At 37.5% G+C, this 18754-nt stretch overlaps 1 protein-coding gene across 1 annotated transcript in view; it reads left to right on the top strand.

The window, feature by feature from the left end:
* The window catches only part of WDR72 (WD repeat domain 72), a 192109-nt gene that overhangs the window by 89223 nt on the left and 84132 nt on the right, over positions 1 to 18754 (top strand). Inside the window, exons 15-17 of the mRNA XM_050968656.1 lie at positions 6145 to 6965; positions 12062 to 12153; positions 16542 to 16624. Of these exons, the coding sequence (XP_050824613.1) occupies positions 6145 to 6965; positions 12062 to 12153; positions 16542 to 16624 (996 nt within the window). The remainder of the gene's footprint in view (positions 1 to 6144; positions 6966 to 12061; positions 12154 to 16541; positions 16625 to 18754) is intronic.

Genomic DNA, 18754 nt, shown 5'->3' on the forward strand with positions numbered 1-18754 from the left:
TTGCCTTGTACTTTGTGTAGTCATTCATATATCTGTAATGTAAGTGCACAGTAGATATAAAAGGCAGAAACCCTGTGAGTGGAGCATTCACATTTGATCCTTTTGCACTCACTTTGCACAGGTATAAATAACTACAAGGCTGTGAAGAATCAAACCCTTTATTTACAGGGTTATAGGGGAGGTGACCCATTGGTATATTTTGGATCAGGCTTGCTTTCAAGTCCATCATGTGACTCTACCACTTTACTTCTCCTATGTAAAGTGAATGTCAAGGCAGTTCTTGTCAAATCCCTTTTTCAGCACTAAACTCACAACAGAATGCATCTGCTAAAGCTTAAGAAGGTCCATGCATGGAGAAAATGGGTGTGTGAGGAGTTGAAACAATATGGGAATCCCTACGAGCTAATGGAAGTGTATATTTTAAGTGGACCACAGTTCCTAGAATAAGTAGACTCCCAGTGGAAAAGATCTTTGATGAGAAGGTAGATAGGTAAAATAGCATTTATATTGTTCTTTCCATGAAATTTTTATGCAGTGTGTCTGTCTTAAACCAGTTATAGTTAATAGCATATATTGATGTAGCTGGGGGCCAGGAGGGAGGAAGAATCATCCCCTTTATGCCTAGGCTGTGTACTCAGGCTTGTGCAGGGAGGAGGGAAGGAGGTCAGAAACTGCCCCCATGCTGTAGAGCAACAATGAACTATGTGTCCATATCTCTTGCATCCCACCTCCATGAACAGAAGGATATGCATAGTTTGAATACACTGGACTCTACTTTGTCCTGACCCAAACATTGTCTGTTTGGTGGCAAACAGTGAGCTTTGCCACAGAATGACTTGCAATATTCATGGATATTAGCTCCCCATTTCATGGGCTTCCAGAATTCTACTAGCTCTGTATTCAGTGTACCTGTGCCAGATTAGTTGTGTGTAGGATCCCCCACACCCACAGAATAAAAGTCAGGACTTCCCTATAATGCTGCTAATACTAATACAGCAACGTGGATTCTCAGATATGTTTACACTTTGAATTAAGACTATCCAAAATGCATAGGCCAGTTTTGACTTAAGGTGCAAAACACATGGCTGTGGAAAGTCTACTGGAAGATGGTAGCTCTACAAAGTGGCTACAGTCTCCCTATGACGTTGTAACTCCTGCAATCTGTGAAGAGGATGATGATAGTTAGCAGGGCAAGCGTGGGTGGGCACCAGCCATTGTGAATTTAGCCCACCATAGTTTATTGAGTTCTACATATCACTTTTGCTTGTTTTTTAGGAAACATTAGACAAATGGCTATGGACATTAGTGGACAACCAAAAATGTAAAGACCAAGCCAAGGATATAAATATTTATTAGTTACTTTAAAAAAAAGAAAGAAGGAAAAAGAAACTCTAAGAGGACATTGCTGTCTTTTCAAATCCAACAAACATTATTCTAGAAATTCAGTTATTATGCAGACTTTGTAAGTTCCACATCAGGACTGTATGGAGATAGGTCTCTTGTGTATTTATTAATTTCTTTTAATTCTGACTATTTAGTTATTAAAGCAATTCTTAGCTTTTTAAGGATGACCACTGTTCAGTCATGAGAGAAACACTAATGGTTTTTCCTGAAAAAATATTGTAATGTTATCTCAGTTTAAACCTTGAAAGAAAGTTACCTACCTTCTCAGTGCCTGGAGACTGTTGAGGATAATACTTACCCATCATTATAAAGCTTAGAGTTTCGCATAGAATGTATGGTGTGTGTGTGTGCATAATTAGAGAAAATGTGCTCCTTTTATGTAAAACATAAACTGAGAGATAAGCCTAAGTATACGGTACTTCATTTATAATTATAGGGATTTGTCAAGAAAAAGAAAACCCCTCCAAAAAGAGAAATCCTGTTACTGCTAAATTTTAGACAGTATATTTAACTCTTAAAATAATGGTTTTATCTGTAAATTCTCAGAAAATTCATTCCGTTCTCAGAGTGTGTACTATAATTTTGGGGAAGATATGTCACATTTTTTATACATAGCAAAGACATTGAATTTTAAGTGGAAAAATTCAACTCAACCTTAACTGTGGAACTGCAGCTGGGGCCTCTGTAAATGTTACATGTTTGAATTACATTAATCTAAAAAAGTAGTTATAAGAGGAATATATAATTCTGCTAAACATTTGTTATTTTATTTTAAACACATTATACATGTCCTTATAAGGACATTTTAAACACTTATTCATTATTTTTTGTTTTGGGACTAGCTAATATGTTAATTGCAGTTGCACTCTATTGTGCTGCTGGCTTCTTTTTGAAATAGTGCATCAATACTCCAAACAAAATAAAAAGGTACTCTGCTGCTTTTGAGTTTTTAACAAAAGCTAGTGGTGTTCAGAATGGTAATAATTAAATTCTACTTATAATCTTTAAGGTGTCAATTATGGAAGCCAACTAAGTTTCATCTATGTAAAATCATTGTGAAGAGAGTGAAATCTTAAGTATTTTCTCTACACATAGTAACTTCACCATGGCACCTTAGTAAAGCATGCGAGATAAAATTCTAACTGTATATTTGGCAGAGCTGCTCAAATTCTTAATCATAAATCTTAATTCTTAATCACTGATGCCATGATTACAAAAAATGATGCTGTTATAAATTTGCCACTCCTGTAAATTTGCCGCCCTAGGCCTAGGCCTTTTCGGCCTAGGTGATAATACACCGCTGGTTTCTAGTCTTTAAGGGATGAATGTCAATCTTAAAAATAGGAGGTGGATTTCAAGAAGCCACTGAAGATTTAACTCTGGGAGTTCATGGGAAGAATGTGATGCAGTGTGCTGTCCAAACACTGTATGACGCTTAAGGTTTGTTTTGTTTCATTTCTACTTCTTCTATCTTTTTTCGGACCAGCCGTTAAACACACAAAGAGAATTGCAAGATGGCCATGCAAACATTTCTACCACAAATGTACATTTCTAGAAAGTTTTTTTCTTTGCTTTTCTGTGGATACTTGTGCAAGTGAATTCTGTATGCATGAATATTTATGAAAAATGAGGGCTGCAAGTGCAGTCTAAGGCAGTGGTTCTCAACCAGGGGTATATGTATCCCTGGGGGTACTCAGAAGTCCTCCAGGGGGTACGTCAACTCATCTAGACATTTGCCTAGTTTTATAACAGGCTACGTAAAAAGCCCTATTGTAGTCAGTACAAACTAAAATTTTATACAGACAGTGACTTGTGTATACTGCTCTGTATACTACACTGAAATATAAGTACAATATTTATACTCCGGTTTATTTATTTTATGGTAGAATATGGTAAAAATGAGAAAGTAAGCATTTTTACAGTAATAATGTGCTGTGACACTTTTGTATCTTTATGTCTGATTTTTGTAAGCAAGTAGTTTTTAAGTGAGGTGAAACTTGGGAGTATGCAAGACAAATCAGACTCTTGAAAGGGGTACAGTAGTCTGGAAAGATTAAGAGCCTCTGTCTAAGGGAACTTTGAACAACGTTAGTGTGAAAATTATTGAAAAAGAATGTGTGATGTTTGTGCACCTGTAATGTTAGTGAGTTACATAATTCTGGCATGAGTAAAATTTCAGCTCTTATTCGGTGTGAACTCTTCTTCTAATATGGTAATATTTTCATTGTGGTAACTTATGGACTTGCTCCATCTTCCGTTAACTTTAATGGGCACAGCATCAGATCCACTAAATAATAATCATGAGTAGATATTGTTTTCACTCAGCTTCAGAAGTTACTACCTATTATGGATGAAGATGCATATATATGTATAACAATATATGTATATATGAATTTTTCTGCACTATATCAATCATCATAAAAATCCTTCTAAATTACTGCTAAAGAAAATCTATTTTAAAATGTCAAGGAATAAAGCATCCTGTATGTTTTACACTATTAAAGACTAGAATTATAGTTAAACTGCCCATCTCTGGATCAGCCATCAGATGACCACTGCAAAGCAAATATCTTCTCAACACTTATTCATTCTGCTCAAGAATATAATCATAACCTGACTGGTATGGGGTGTTAAGGACATGACACTAACTAAGTCTGGCCCCTTACTTACTTATAATTTCTTGTTGACATCATTCAATAGCCTTGTGTGAAACTTGTTGCTGCTCCTGACCCACAAAGTGAGGTAGTCATCACCTTGTGTTTACAACTCAAGTGCATCCACAGCTTTGAGCTATCGTGGTCAGTTCAGATTCATAGACCTGGGCAGCCACAAAATAGGCAGTGATCAGCTTCCCAAAATTTGGGTAGAGCTATTGGAAAGCCAAAAATAAATTAAACCTATGAAGAGGACCATAGGATTGACTTTGAACAGTCATATATTTTGAGTGGATAATGTAGAATTTGTCTTATTTTAAGTTTTAGCTTTAAGAGAATAAAAATGGGTCCTTGTTTGTTTAGCTAGATAATAGAAGTCAATAGGATATTGGTGGTGGGAAAAATCTTTCACAAAGAGTTCAGCCAATCCATCACCTACGTAAAACAGGGCCAAGGGGTGCTACTTATAATTAAAAATAATTGTAGTGAATTTAAAAATAAAAGAATTACCAAACAGTAGTCTGTAGTGCTGAGTGCCAAATATGTGTATGATGCTGAATAAACCTTAGTTATGGTTGTTTAATTTGCAGTTCCACTGAGAAGTAAGCCTTCATATTATATTATGTCATAAAATTAGTTCATTTTGACTTATTTATACAGCACAACTTGCAAGTGGTTGAGAGTGAGAAGGAGTGAATGACTTTGTATTTGAATAGGCCTAGTACTATCCAGCTGAACAGCTAAATTGACAATAACTGAGATTGATTTACAATGAGCAGAGCAAAAATGAGAGAAAATGGAATATTATTATTATTATTGACACCTATTCGTTGTACGGAAGCACAGAAAATTTTGATTGTGAGATTCAGAGTCCTTCCAAGTTCTCTCCTTTGCTCTGCTATCAGCTCACTTTGTGATTTTTGGTAAGCGACTAAATCACATGATGCCTTAGTTTCCTGATCTGTAATACTTACCTCTATTATGCAATGTTGTAGGACTTCTATGTAATGTTTGTAAAGTGCTTTTAGAACCTTAGAACGAAGGATCTATAGAATGTAAGTTGTTAACCTCTCTTTCAACATCCTTCACCAGTTTCTTTTCCCACTTCTTGAGTGTACGTTTAGTTTTATGGCCTGCCTTCCATTCTCTGTAATCTTCTGTTATCTGCGGTAGTTGGTCCATATTTTCTAAATGGTATCTTATGTCTAAGGTTTATACGTCCATCTTCTTTCAGTGGGATGAAATGCCTGAGGCAGAAAGCTAAGATAACTTGGTAGACATTATTTGGGTCAATGTCAGTAAACTTTCACATTGCCAGTAAGCATTTCTTCTGACTTTATACTCAGTGGCATCACAGAATGCAATGGCAGATTGACATTCTCAGAGTATTTTCTTTTGTTTGTTTGGTCACTGAGCAGTAGGAAAAGGAGTATTGAGCGCCAAGTAACTATCCAAAAATTACTAAAAATGTATAGTCTAGAGCAGAGGTAGGCAATCTATGGCATGGGTGCCGAAGGCGGCACGCGAGCTGATTTTCAGTGGCACTCACACTGCCCAGGTCCTGGCCACCAGTCCAGGGGGCTCTGCATTTTAATTTAATTTTAAATGAAGCTTCTTAAACATTTTAAAAACCTTATTTACCTTACATACAACAATAGTTTAGTTATATATTATAGACTTATAGAAAGAGACCATCTAAAAACGTTAAAATGTATTACAGGCACGTGAAACCTTAAATTAGAATGAATAAATGAAGATTCAGCACACCACTTCTGAAAGATTGCTGACCCCTGGTCTAGAGGAACAAGGAATGATGTCTTAGGGCCGGTCTACACTACCATTTAGTTACTAGTAAGTTACTCAGAGCAGGCATTTATTTTTGTGCTTACCATTTGGAAAGTGCCTGGTACATAGTTACGCTGACGTGAATACATAATTAATAAGTGTAGTTTAGTTGAAATCAGTGGAGCTAAATGAGGAATGAATTTGGCCTATTCCATATGCAATTCTAAGCTTACAACTAGGTAAAGTTTTATGTAACTGTGGATTTGATTTTGACATTTAATACATAACTTTTTTATTTCAGCAAACTGGTACCAGCCATGTCCAACAGCCTTTTACTATCTTGCCAGTAAAGACAAAATGGAACAACATAAGCTTTCATGTTCTCTTATTTGATCTGGAAAAACTTGTAGAACTTTTACTGTCATCTCAACTCAGTGGACTGAAATCATCAAATTCATTCCACAGTTATGACACTTTAAAAAGAGCCAAAAGCACAGCAGAGAAAAAGACACTAATGTTAAAAAGAAATAAAACTGCTGGCTCCCTCTTCCCAATGGATGGACAAGTAAAAAATGCTTGTGAAAAAAAAGTCCATAGGCATAATAGTGCAGCAAGGTCTTTGGAAGAAAGTAGTGGCATCAAAAGACATAAAAAAATGAAGAGTTCAAAAAAGATTAGACTGCAGCCACCAGGAAAAATCGATGCTAACATCACTGCAGACACAGCTAAACTGCTTTTGTCATGTCTCTTACCATGGGGTGTGGATAAAGAAGTAGACAATCACTGTGTTAGATATTTAGATATCTTCAGACTTCAGTGTCCAGTTTCCTTTGGACTAGTGTCAAATGGAAATAACATATCACTAATGCTGCCAGGATGGAATTGTAATCACTGTGATGTGGTGGAAGAACACATGCCAATTAACTTGTTTTCAAGAAAAGTACTAGATTTGTCAAACAAGTACATCACTGCAGGCCAAGGACAAACTGGAAAGACATATGGACTAGACCATAATGCTGATGGCACACAGGGATCACAAATTGTATTCTACTTGTTAAGCAGAGTATCTTTAGTCAACAGGATAGTTACTTTGCCTTTGGAATTCACCAGCGCAATTGACAGGTAAGAACTTTTTCTAATCGGTTATTTTCCTTAATAAAGGGAAAGATATGAAAAAAAAATCCAGGCTTTTGTATTCTTAAATATCGACAGTTATACAATGGAGCTCACAACAAACTTGTTCAGCTTATTTCCATGGACATTCTTTGAAATAGGGAGAGAGTTTGGTGGAATATGTAGGAGTGAGTAGTATTATCTTTCTGTTTAACAAGGTGGAACAAAGTGTTCTCTCAGAATATGAGAGGAGTGAGTAGTAGTATCTTTCTGTTTAACAGAAGAGAAACCACAGGCACGCAGATTTTGTCAAGGTCTGAGTCAGAGTTGGGAATACAACTAGGATGTCCCAGCTCCAATTCCCATGCCTTTACCTCAAGATCAATCTTTCTCCCCAGTACTGAAAGTGAAACTACTGGGTCCCTTCAAAATAAAATCACAGCCAGCTACATATAGGGCAGACTTCTACTTTGCTGTTCTAACTTCCTTTTCCCCATAGCTGACATGACTTCTTTGCCACTCAAGGCAGTGGCTCCATGGCCAAAGCAAATTAAACATCAGAAACAGAAACAACCTTGCTTAGTTCCCTTACCTAATGCAAAGAGACGAAAACCCAGTAGTAAAGGTAGCTGCTAGGAGCTGATGCTGAAGGCATCATCTGCCCCTAGTTTTGAGAACCTGTCCCAAATTCCATTTACATTACTCAAAACAAATTTACTTAGCTGAATGCTTTTTCAGCATCAAGGGAAAAATAATGTGTTCAAGATTCTTTAACCACGCCTAGTGGAGCACATTAATCAGGCAATAGATATCATCCATAGACTCTTGTTATTCAGCAAACCTAGAGCGGTCTCAGTTGAGTACTTTAGGGACAATTGACTCCAGTATTTCTGTTGCCATGTGGTTTTCCATTAATTTAGATGGAGTATAAAGAGTCAAAGGTATTAGCATGACTCAGTCACTGTCCAACATTAGATGATGTTACCAGGGTTTGGGATTTGGAGTACAGAGACTTCAGTTTGCTTAGTTCCATGGCAAACACACAAGAAATGCATGCCACAAGTTGGAGATTTGTTGGTTAGAATACACAAGAGAAAAGGAGGTAAAGCAAATTATAAGATACTTTAAAGTTGAAATTGAATGTTCATATTTTAAAAAATTAACCAAAGCCTATCAAAGTCTCTTTTAAAAGAGAGGAGATCAGTTAGTGTCTTCTTTTGTTGGGCAGGACGGAAAAGGTTAGTTGTATCGCTCAGGGCTGAAATATGAAGGGTGGTCACTTTGGCTCCTTTTCACATGGACAGACAGGATAAGAGGCAGGCTGGCAAAGGTGGGAAAATATGGCTTTTCATTAATGTTCTTAGGATTCCGGGCAGCAGGTCAGTCACAGGTGGATGCCCTGCCCCAGAGAGCTTACAAATGAAATATAAGACAAGAAGGAACAAATGGATATGGATGTGGGAGGAATATAAGGATGCAGTGAGACAGTATTAGTCAGCATGGTAGGCTGTGGTTTCTGTATCTTAGTGACCTAGGTGTTGTGAAGTTTTTTATAGGCATTCCAGCAAAGGAGAGTTTTAGTTAGACTAGAGGTTGCCCAAGGTCATATGTGGAACCAGTGCGTTTCCTGGCTGCTTTGGCCATACTATAGCCAGCTCTGCCCATTTTTTAAGCTGCACTCCTACTCCTTGCCTCTCAGACATAGCAAATTTCAGAATCTAGTTTTGTAGCCTCTCTGCGAAGTGCAATATGTGGTCTACTTTCTCAAGCTCAACCCAGCGTTTCTCACCAGAAATCCTAATCAGCTCACTGACTGCAAAAACCCTTGCATTTTTGCCAACAGCTAGTTGATCCCATAGGTTCTGAATTATTTCAAGCCTTTCCCTCTTATGATGCTGATGACATCGTAATAAGATTCCCCTCATTCCCACCATCTCTCTGTCCTAGTATAGTTTGAAACTGAACTTTGGCCCTTCATTGAACTCCAGGAACTGTTTCCAGACTTTAGACACTTCAGTCACAATGTCAGCCCCACCACCTGTTTTTTTTTCTTGAATAAACAAGATATGAGCAGCGCATGTTGTGTAAAGGATTTTGTATTGCTTCCCTGCATCAGTAAAACTATGAGTAATGCCCTGTCACAGTCAAGAACCATTATACTCACATAGAATCAAAATTGTGTAGGGTCGAACTATTAGACAAGGTTACTAATACAAAAGCGTTGAGGTCATTTAAACCAACAATTAGCTGTCATTGTGGAGAGGAATGGAGTACAGCCATAGGAATTAGCTCCAGTTTTCTTTAGATTTTTGTATTTTTTAAAGCAATGCTATCAAAATTCCAAGTCAGGCAAGGAAACAAAGGACCCAGTACTCCTTCACTATGACCATGTTTTCTTTCTGTGTGAGTAATAGTAAAGGCTTTTCAATAATACGTGCTATCTGAAATATTTTTTATAATTTAAGAACAGAGATTAAAGGGTCAGTCTGCCCCTGCCTTATGAAATGTAACCATTATCACAGCACTGCAAGGCTGGAATAAAGATGCCACTCACTAATTCATGGTTTAAATGAATGGGTGCAATGGGGCAAGCCTTCAGCTGGAGTAACTTGATATAGTTCTATTGATTTCAATGAAGTTACACTGATTTACAATTGCTGAGCTTCTGGCCCAATTTTTATTAACTTATTTCATTAACCACCAATACAGAAACAAAATCATGTCTGTCTCTCTACCCAGAAGTCAACCCTTTCATAGGAACTTATGAAGACCCTTATTTCCTTTGCTCTCTGAAAATATGTCCAGAGTTAAATGGGACTCAGGGTATGCCTCAGAACTTTCAGACTCAGCCTTCACCTGGTCCCTTCTTACGAAGACTAAGGATGTGACAATGGGATGCAATAATCTGCTCAATGTCTCCTTTCCCAGCCCTCCCCACATAACTCATCCTCACTCATTGCTAGTTTTGTGCTCAACGTTAGTATAAGCTCTAACCACAATAAGGGTAATGAGCCATTCAGTAGTGGACTCCTGCCCAATTAAAAGTTGTGGTAAAACTATACAAGTGCACCTGGCCCAATTGGTCTAATTTAAATCACAAGCACATACCTATCCTGAAAAGTAGCATGGTTGGCCCAGCTGAGCCTACCAGATGCTCATTGGAAAAATAAATAAAAATTCAATTCCAATTTGCCATGCCACTGAAAGAACCCATCAGAAAGGCAGGGAAAAAGAGGGGTGGAGGAACAGATGGTCTGTCTGATGCAGACAAGATACTTACACTACCTCCACTGGAGGAAAAGATGGGAAAGGATCCAGTGCTGAGCCAGAGGGATTCAAACTCAACAATATCAGGGTGGAGAAAAGCCTACCAACAGCTGCCACCCTGAATAGGGTTTGGATGGGAGCCCAATTTACCTCCATGGTACTCTGCCAATGCTATTGAAGCAAAGATAGATTACTTAGATTGTAAACTCTGTGGGGCAGAGACTGTCTTTTGTTCTGAGTTTGAAATGCACATAACACAACTGGGTCCTGGTCCATTGCTGGGGCTCTTAGGAACTACTTCAGCACAAATTAATAATAATAATAGGAATGGTTCATAGAACATGAAGTCATCCCGATTTTTCTTCCAATGTATTTATTATTTGTAAGTTTCCACCTAATAGTTTGCATCAATATATTTCAAGCTATAGTTTGTTTATGAACTGTTAACTACTTACTGTTTTGTTATTTGTGTTGTCTAGTAAGTCACATAGTATCTCTTTTTCTCCTTGCTTGGATGGCTGAAACTTTTTGAACCTGAGAATAATGAACAGTGAACAACATGTTTCTGGTGCAGAGTTTCAGACCAGTAGTCATCTGTACTAAAATTAATGACATTGTTGGGATTCACAAACATTTTCACAGAAGTCTGCTGTCCAAAAACAGTAACAAATTACAAATCACATGAGCCAAGAAATCATCATAAACTGAGCTGAGTGCTTTTATTCATGGAAATATTTGTGAATCTGTTTTTTTGCTATTTGATCAGCTTTCTTACACTGAAAATTATAGTAAAATATCTCTGCTTATAAAAAGGGAAAGAGCAATTGGGATATGCTTGCTTGGTAAGGTTTTTAGCCATGTTACCATTACAATAGACCTTTTTCATTATTCTGCTTCTTATCAATATGCTCATGAAAGAGCAGGACAAAGTAGCAGGTAAAAGATCTTCAAAGATTTTTTTTCTCTTTCTGCCTTTTGAAATTTATATCCATATTAATCCCTTAAAGATACTACTATCCAGTACAGGAGGCTTCTAGAATTGTTCAGTATTTTTAGACCTCCTTTAATTTTATGATTTACTGCTAGTTGAAATGAATGGGAAAAACAGTAAAGGAAATACATTCTTTTAATATGTACCATTAAAATATATTTTGTACTTATCATAAAAGTTAGCTCTAAAAGTCAAATTGCCTATTGCACTAACACTTTTACTCAGTACTAAAATTAAAGATGTACAAATAATTCATGAAAGATCCTGAATACATAATTTTCATTGTATTTTGTTTGTGTAATAATATGAGAAAGTTCTTCATAGTAAGTTCTGTGGGCCAGATGCTGAAGTCACCACACACTGTAGGAATATAGCATGAGTAAGGACTGCAGAATTTGATCCTGTATTCACCATTGTTTTAAAACTGTGTATTCTTAGGGAATATTCTCACCTGAATAGCTACATATCTTAGGAACTGATGAAAGTTCTTCTGTCATTGAAAATCTTCTTCTAATTCCATCTGTACATGGACAATGTTGAAGTTAATGAGAGTTGTTAGGGCTTATCGCCTTTCAGGATTTGTTTGTATATGTGTGCTTAGGTGTGTGTGTTTTAAATAGCAGGTAAAGGGCCAAAATGTACAAACACTACTGGGCACTGGACTGTTCCCCAAAGTAAGTGCCTTCCATGGTTATGGTAAGATCGATTCCTATATTAAAAGTAATAAGAATAATAATTAGTAATGCGGTAGCTGTTATAAGTGTATAGAATTGAATATGTGCTAATGGTACATTTGTCAAAGTTTTTGTACGTATTATGTAGTGATTTAATGTTTGTTGATTTTTAGTCCACAGAAATTAGAATCTGTACGTAACAAATGGAGAAGTCCAGAAACATTCAGCCCTTCATTTTCCACTTTTTATGGAGAGTTACCAAACTGTAAGTATAGAAGAATGCAGCAATGCAAACACATATATAGTATTTTTGTTTTTATTTGTTTTATGTGTTGTTAGATAAAACACATTATATAAGTATAAACCCTGAAATCCTGTTATAGTAATACAGTTTTCTTATTGCCCTTTACATTCATTGGAGTTTAATTTTTTTTTAATTCTTCAAATACAGTAGTTTGATGAGTTTAAGCTTGAAGTGTTCTTTTCTTTTCTTATGTGATGATCACAAAAGCATGTAAACAACATGTTGACTATAAAGTGATACAAAGTGGAATCAAGAATACATTTTGCGTGACAACAAAATATCCAGTTGCATTTCCTAAGGCATTTTCTAGCCATGTGAAAAACAAGAGCGAATGTAATGAAACAAACACTGACTTCTTTTTCCCATCCAGTTCTATCTCCCTCAGCACCATCACACACCCGCCCAACAAAATATCTCAACCTTCAAGCAAACTGTTCCTTTGTAATACTGCAGTCATCTTGCTGTTTGGATAATGCCCTCAGACTTTTGGCTTAGGGCAGAATAAAATGATCTCAGCACTTTAGCATCGCTCAGGCAATAGTTTACCAATCTTGCCCTGAAAACCAGTCAATATTTGTTTGTTTTTATAATATGCAACCAACCAAACAATTTTCAAGAACTTGAGGTAGCATATGGATGACTTATTTGTCTGCCTGTTTTGCCAAACAAACATAATGTGGTTCTATTACATGGTAAATCCTATGTAACTTTATAACACAAATTCATTAAGGCCAAAATCCTGACCCTTTTCTATGTGAAAGTCAGGGATACATGCAAATAAACTCCTAAACCTCAGTCTACAACCAATTTTCTATAGCTCCTTCCTTCTCTGGCTTCTGCTCAGGAATTATGGAGTTTATTTTACCCTTGAGACTTCAGTACCCTATCCAGGCATGCCTGGAAGGGGAAAGAGAAGGGACAGGAAGTGATTGGGAAATATAAAATGAAGGATTTTTGCCTTAGGGTCGGAATCAGATTGCCCTGGGCTCTTCAGTCTGATGACTCCTTCTCTCTGGACCTCTGTTCTGGATCTGCAAGCTAGAATCACTGGATCTGAGCAATAGAGACCTCACATTCTTTCCAAGAGTGAGTACCCGCTCCACATCCTGTGACATGAAGGGGACATTGCCTCCCTTCAGAATGCCAGGGCCTGATTCTTCTCTACCTTGCACCTTGTATACTGATTTATATCTGTACAAAATGGATGGGTAAATGCAACCAAATCAGAATGGTACCATTTTACACTCTCTTTGCACTGACTAGGGCCAACTCATAAGTCTGGTGTTTTGGCACAGGACAAGAGTGAAGAACAAAGTTGGATATACACCTCCTTTAGCCTTTCTTCCCTCTAGGGACCACCCCTCTGCTATAGAGTGGGACTGCAAAGGGATCTGTTCTGCCCCTGAAGAAAGTTAGGGCAGGCTCGGGGCAGTTCTCACATGTGCTTTAATGTTTTATTTTTTTGTGTCAAATCATTTAATAAAAATATGATTTCAAGTAACCTCTTGTGCCTGTTTCTTTCATGCTGTAAAATTGCATTGCATGGTCTTTCTTTTCTTTCTTTCCCTATACGTATATGGATGGATGGCTGTGTAAGTACTGTACGATTGCTTTTGTCAATCTCTGCCTTTTATATATTATAAAAGGACTTATACAATACAAGTGAAATTGTACTTACACAGCCATCAACTGAAAAGCATAGTGAACCAATTCAGATTGTGCTAATTCACCCCACAGACTTTGCAATGTTCTCCACAAAGCATCTGCATAATTCTGTAAACCCCACAAACTGCACTGTGGCAATCCAACTTTTTTTTTTAACGTTGATGATAATGTATTGTTTTATCAGGATACTTTAGGTCTCTGACAATGTTTTAATGCTACCATATACAATTCAGGGCTGTAATCAGAACATTTACTCAGCATTAATATTCAGGGATTGTCATGTTACTTTAAAGGTTGATACAACCCACTTACTCTAAACAACATATCTATTTAGCAGCAACGCTTATTAGCCAAATATTGGGATAAGCAGCTGATGAATGGCTTTGGCCTGTTAAATTTCAAATGAGGAAGAACTGGATTAAACAAGAGAGTCCTGCCAATTCATGACCATGCATTTGCTCTGAAAATCATCTGAGAAGTCAGATGCACAATTTAGACCAGCCTGAGATTATCTGTGTAGCACATACCTTACAAAGGATGGAAGGGTTTATTATATAATTATTCTTTTATACTTATATTGTTCTTGGATATTTCAGCACTGTAAGGAGCAAATTTAGTAAAATATTAATATCCATACGTCTCCTCCACCTTTGCTGAAATCTTTATCCATTATTTTATCCGTACCGTTAGCCTTGATTAATGCAACACCCCTTCTTCCCTTCCCTCCCCCCATGTATTGCCTTTTCTCATGTGGGAAGAAACATTACCATAACCTCCAACAAACTCATTTCAGCAGCCACTTTAAAACAGCCCCCTTTCTCCATAGTAGAACCTGCCAGCTGGAATGGCCTTATTGTTGTGTGTCTACTCCTCATGGACTCATCATCTCATTTAAAATATAATCAGAAAATTATTTCTATTCTCCTTTGCATATTTTCTTTTATTTTAACTTTATTTGTATTATTTTTTTAGACTTACTATACATTAAGCACTTGTCTACATGCTTCCAGGCCAAACATTAAAACTGGTTTCCATAAAATGCAATACCCATGATTAGAATAAATCAGTAATTCACCTCTGCTGCTACCAGAGGTCAGACAATCTGACATCAGCTTGAATATAGAAGAAAACTGACCTTTTAGTTTCTATAGCAGTATTACATCTTCAATTATACCAAAGAAGACAATGTGATATAAGCATAAAATGTATAAACCTTTGAACCATAGCATGATTTTTAAACTTTTTCCATAACAACACTGAAGATTATAGTCAGCTTGTAACAATATTGAGCCAGATCCTCAACTAGTGTAAGTTGTCTTAGCTCTTAGCTCCAATTGAAGTCAATGGAATGATGCCAGTTTGCATCTGCTAAGGATCTGTCTCATTATCCGGATTAAATAAACTGTTGTTTTCTATTTCATATATGTTTAGCATGTGACTGATTTGAGTGCAGATATTCCAAAAATATCAGCAATAATTAGACCACCCCACTTTGTATGTATACTCCATTGCAGAGCCTTTAGTCACAGCTTTCATTGACTTAAATGACATTCATTGCATGCAGGAGGCCAGAGCCTCTCGATAGTTAAAAGAACAGAAGTACTTGTGGCACCTTAGAGACTAGCAAATTTATGTGAGCATAAGCTTTCGTGGGCTACAGCCCACTTCTTCGGATGCATGGAGTGGAACATATATTGAAGAGAGAGATATACACATACAGAAATCATGAAAAGGTGGGAGTTGCCTTACCAATTAATTGGCATCTTAGAGTTGGTAAGGCAACTCCCACCTTTTCATGCTCTCTGTATGTGTATATATATCTCCTCAATATATGTTCCATTCCATGCATCCGAAGAAGTGGGCTGTAGCCCACGAAAGCTTATGCTCAAATAAATTTGTTAGTCTCTAAGGTGCCACAAGTACTCCTGTTCTTTTTGCAGATACAGACTAACACGGCTGCTACTCTGAAATCTCCATAGTTACAATATAAAAGCAAACTTGAGAGTCTAAGCCTGCTTTTCCTTCATCTGAAAATACTCAAAGGAAATTTCCATTTCACTTACTAAATATGTGATAGCATGGGTCAGGTCTTTGCTGGAATTTGAGTTAAGTGTAACAAACTTCTTTTTGAAATATGAGACTTTATTGAAAATAGCTAAGCATATTTTGAATATTCTCCTAAAACTTTTTTGCCTTGTATTAGCTTAAGCATGACTTGTCCTAGAAACGTCGAGAAAGACTTATTTGAATGATCTTGGTGAAAGCTAGTGCACAATATCAGTTCTGAAATGAGGAAAGATTTATTTGGGCACTGGCAAACTGACTGAAAAAGAATAAAATGTTTGCAGAAACCGCTGCAAAAAGAAGACACCAAGTTTCACAGAGCTCTAGTAGACACTATGGACTAACCCTTTATAAATAAAATGTATCCATTAGATTTAGGGTTAGGGGACATGTAATTATATATAGTACATGATATATATATCTTGCACTGCTATGTCTGTGCATAAAATGAAAACAAATTATGACAAATGATTCTGTTTCAGATATGTTGCTGAACATTACAAAATTTAAAAATGTATACTGCAAGACCGGTTGAAATTTCATTTGTTATTTGAAATTTCAATTTGTTATTTATGTGTATTTTACTGTGGGCTCATAAAGAACATTTTATATATTTTCAGATAAAAGTGGATTCCATTTCCCTGATCCTGGGAATGTTTCACTGGTGAAACTCATTTCATGCTGGAGAGACCAATCCATAAAGGTAGGAAATAGTGCACACTGACTGTAATAATGTCATTTTTAAAGTGATGTTCACTGCTATTTAGTGTGAATGTTGATATCATGATGTAATATGATAAATGTAGACTTTGGGGATCACGTACATTTTGCCATTTAGATGTTCTGTGGAGAGAGAATTTTCTTGTTAAACTGGAGTGTATATTTATTATGAAATTATTTTGGTTTTTAGTGTGTGTGGTTGGAGATGGCATAGTAGACATTATAGTGCCTAATCTAGGTGATATTGAGTAACAGGAATCATTTTCAGATGCACAGGGCTTGTATGTCTGATCTGGTGAATGTTGCTCATTTGACGAAAAAGTTGTGAGTTCCAGCCAATAATCTTTACTTTTTAAGTTATCTTAAAAAAAAAAAAGGCCTGTTTTATGTTCTTAGGGAAGCTCAATTTCATATGTGCTGTAGAAGAAGTTGGTATGGCCTCCTTAAAAGAATGTGTGGTCAGGGCTACGTACCAGTATGATCCCCCCAAGAGCAGGCCCAAAAGGGAGCAAGTTCTAGCTTCTCAAGGCAATTTAACTTGCACCTTTGCCTGTGCTGATCTTGGTGCCATGATAGGCAGGTTAATGCTCTGTTTAAGACTCTAGGTATCTGTGGGATGTCCTGGTGCTTACTGTAGCATAAGACTTATTTGTCATGTCTGTCAGAGAATAGGTGGCCCCTCTGAAGAGGTCAAGGGCTCGGCCTACCTCTGGAAGGTTTCACAAGGGGAAATAAGGCAACTTAGGAAGGGATCACCTGGGACTAATTAACTAAGTAGCTGGGAGGCAGATAATTAGATAGGGAATAATATCTAATAATATCTTGGGCATAATAAAAGGAACCTACTCCCAGTGGCTAGAGAACAGAGGTTCCTGGGAAGAGGAACTGTCTCTAGAATGTAGAAAAAGGAAGTTCCTAAAGGGAGGCCTTCTCGGGGGGACCTGGTAAAGGGGCTCACCAGGAAAGGAAACCAAAGTAGAATACTCCTAGGTGGCAGAGACTCCAAAGTGGAGGATCTATGAATGCCAAGCCTCAGTGAAGCCTGGTCCGTGTGGAAGGAGTTCACCAGGTAGCAACAGAAGCTCAGATCAGGGGAATTACGCCTCTGCTCCATTATAACGCTGTCGTCAGGAGCCCAAATACCTACCGTGATATAGGTGAAACTGCATTATATCGAACTTGCTTTGATCCACCGGAGTGTGCAGCCCCGCCCCCGCCCGGAGCACTGCTTTACCGCGTGCTATCTGAATTCATGTTATATCAGGTTGCGTTATATTGGGGTAGAGATGTATGTGCTTTTCCAAGAAAGGGTTGTTGTGGTTTGACCTCTGTAGGGACCTTAATCTAAGAGGAGAGATCCTTCCTCAGCTGAAGACAAGAGGCCCTGGCTCTGGAAGATGGTCCCAGACCAAGAGGGCCTGTTTGATAAGGGGCCTGGATAGAAGTGGGGTTCATGAACTAAAGTTAACTCAGCTCCTTCCTCTCCAGCTAGAGATGCTGGGATGTCAGCCTAGTTGTACAACATTCCACCTTTGGATTAAATGAACGGAACCCCTGAAGGGGCACCATAGAGAGTGCACTTACAAAGTTTGCTGATGATGCCAAGCTAGGAGGGGTTGCAAGCCCTTTGGAGGACAGGATTAGAATTCAAAATGATCTTGACAAACTGGAGAAATGTTCTGAATTAAATAGGATTAAATTCAATGAGGACAAATGCAAAGCACTACGCATAAATAAAAAACGGGAAATGACTGCATGGGAAGGGGTACTGCAGAAAAGAGCCCGGGGGTTATAGTGTATCACAAACTAAATATGAGTCGTCAATGGAATATTGTTGAAGAAAGTCAAACATCATTCTGGGATGTGTTAGAGGAGTGTTGTAAGCAAGACAAAAGATGTAATTCTTCTACTCTACTCAGCACTAGTAAGGCCTCCGCTGGAGTACTATGTCAAGTTCTGGGCACCACACTTTGGGAAAGATGTGAACAAATTGGCAAAAGTCCAGAGGAGAGCAACAAAAATGATTAAAGTTCTAGAAAACATGACCTACGCTGAAAGATTGAAAAAAATTATGTGTGTTTAGTCTGGAAATGAGGAAACTAAAGGGGGATAT

This window comes from Gopherus flavomarginatus, chromosome 9, assembly GCF_025201925.1.
Source record: "Gopherus flavomarginatus isolate rGopFla2 chromosome 9, rGopFla2.mat.asm, whole genome shotgun sequence".
In the NCBI taxonomy this organism is placed as follows: Eukaryota; Metazoa; Chordata; order Testudines; family Testudinidae; genus Gopherus; species Gopherus flavomarginatus.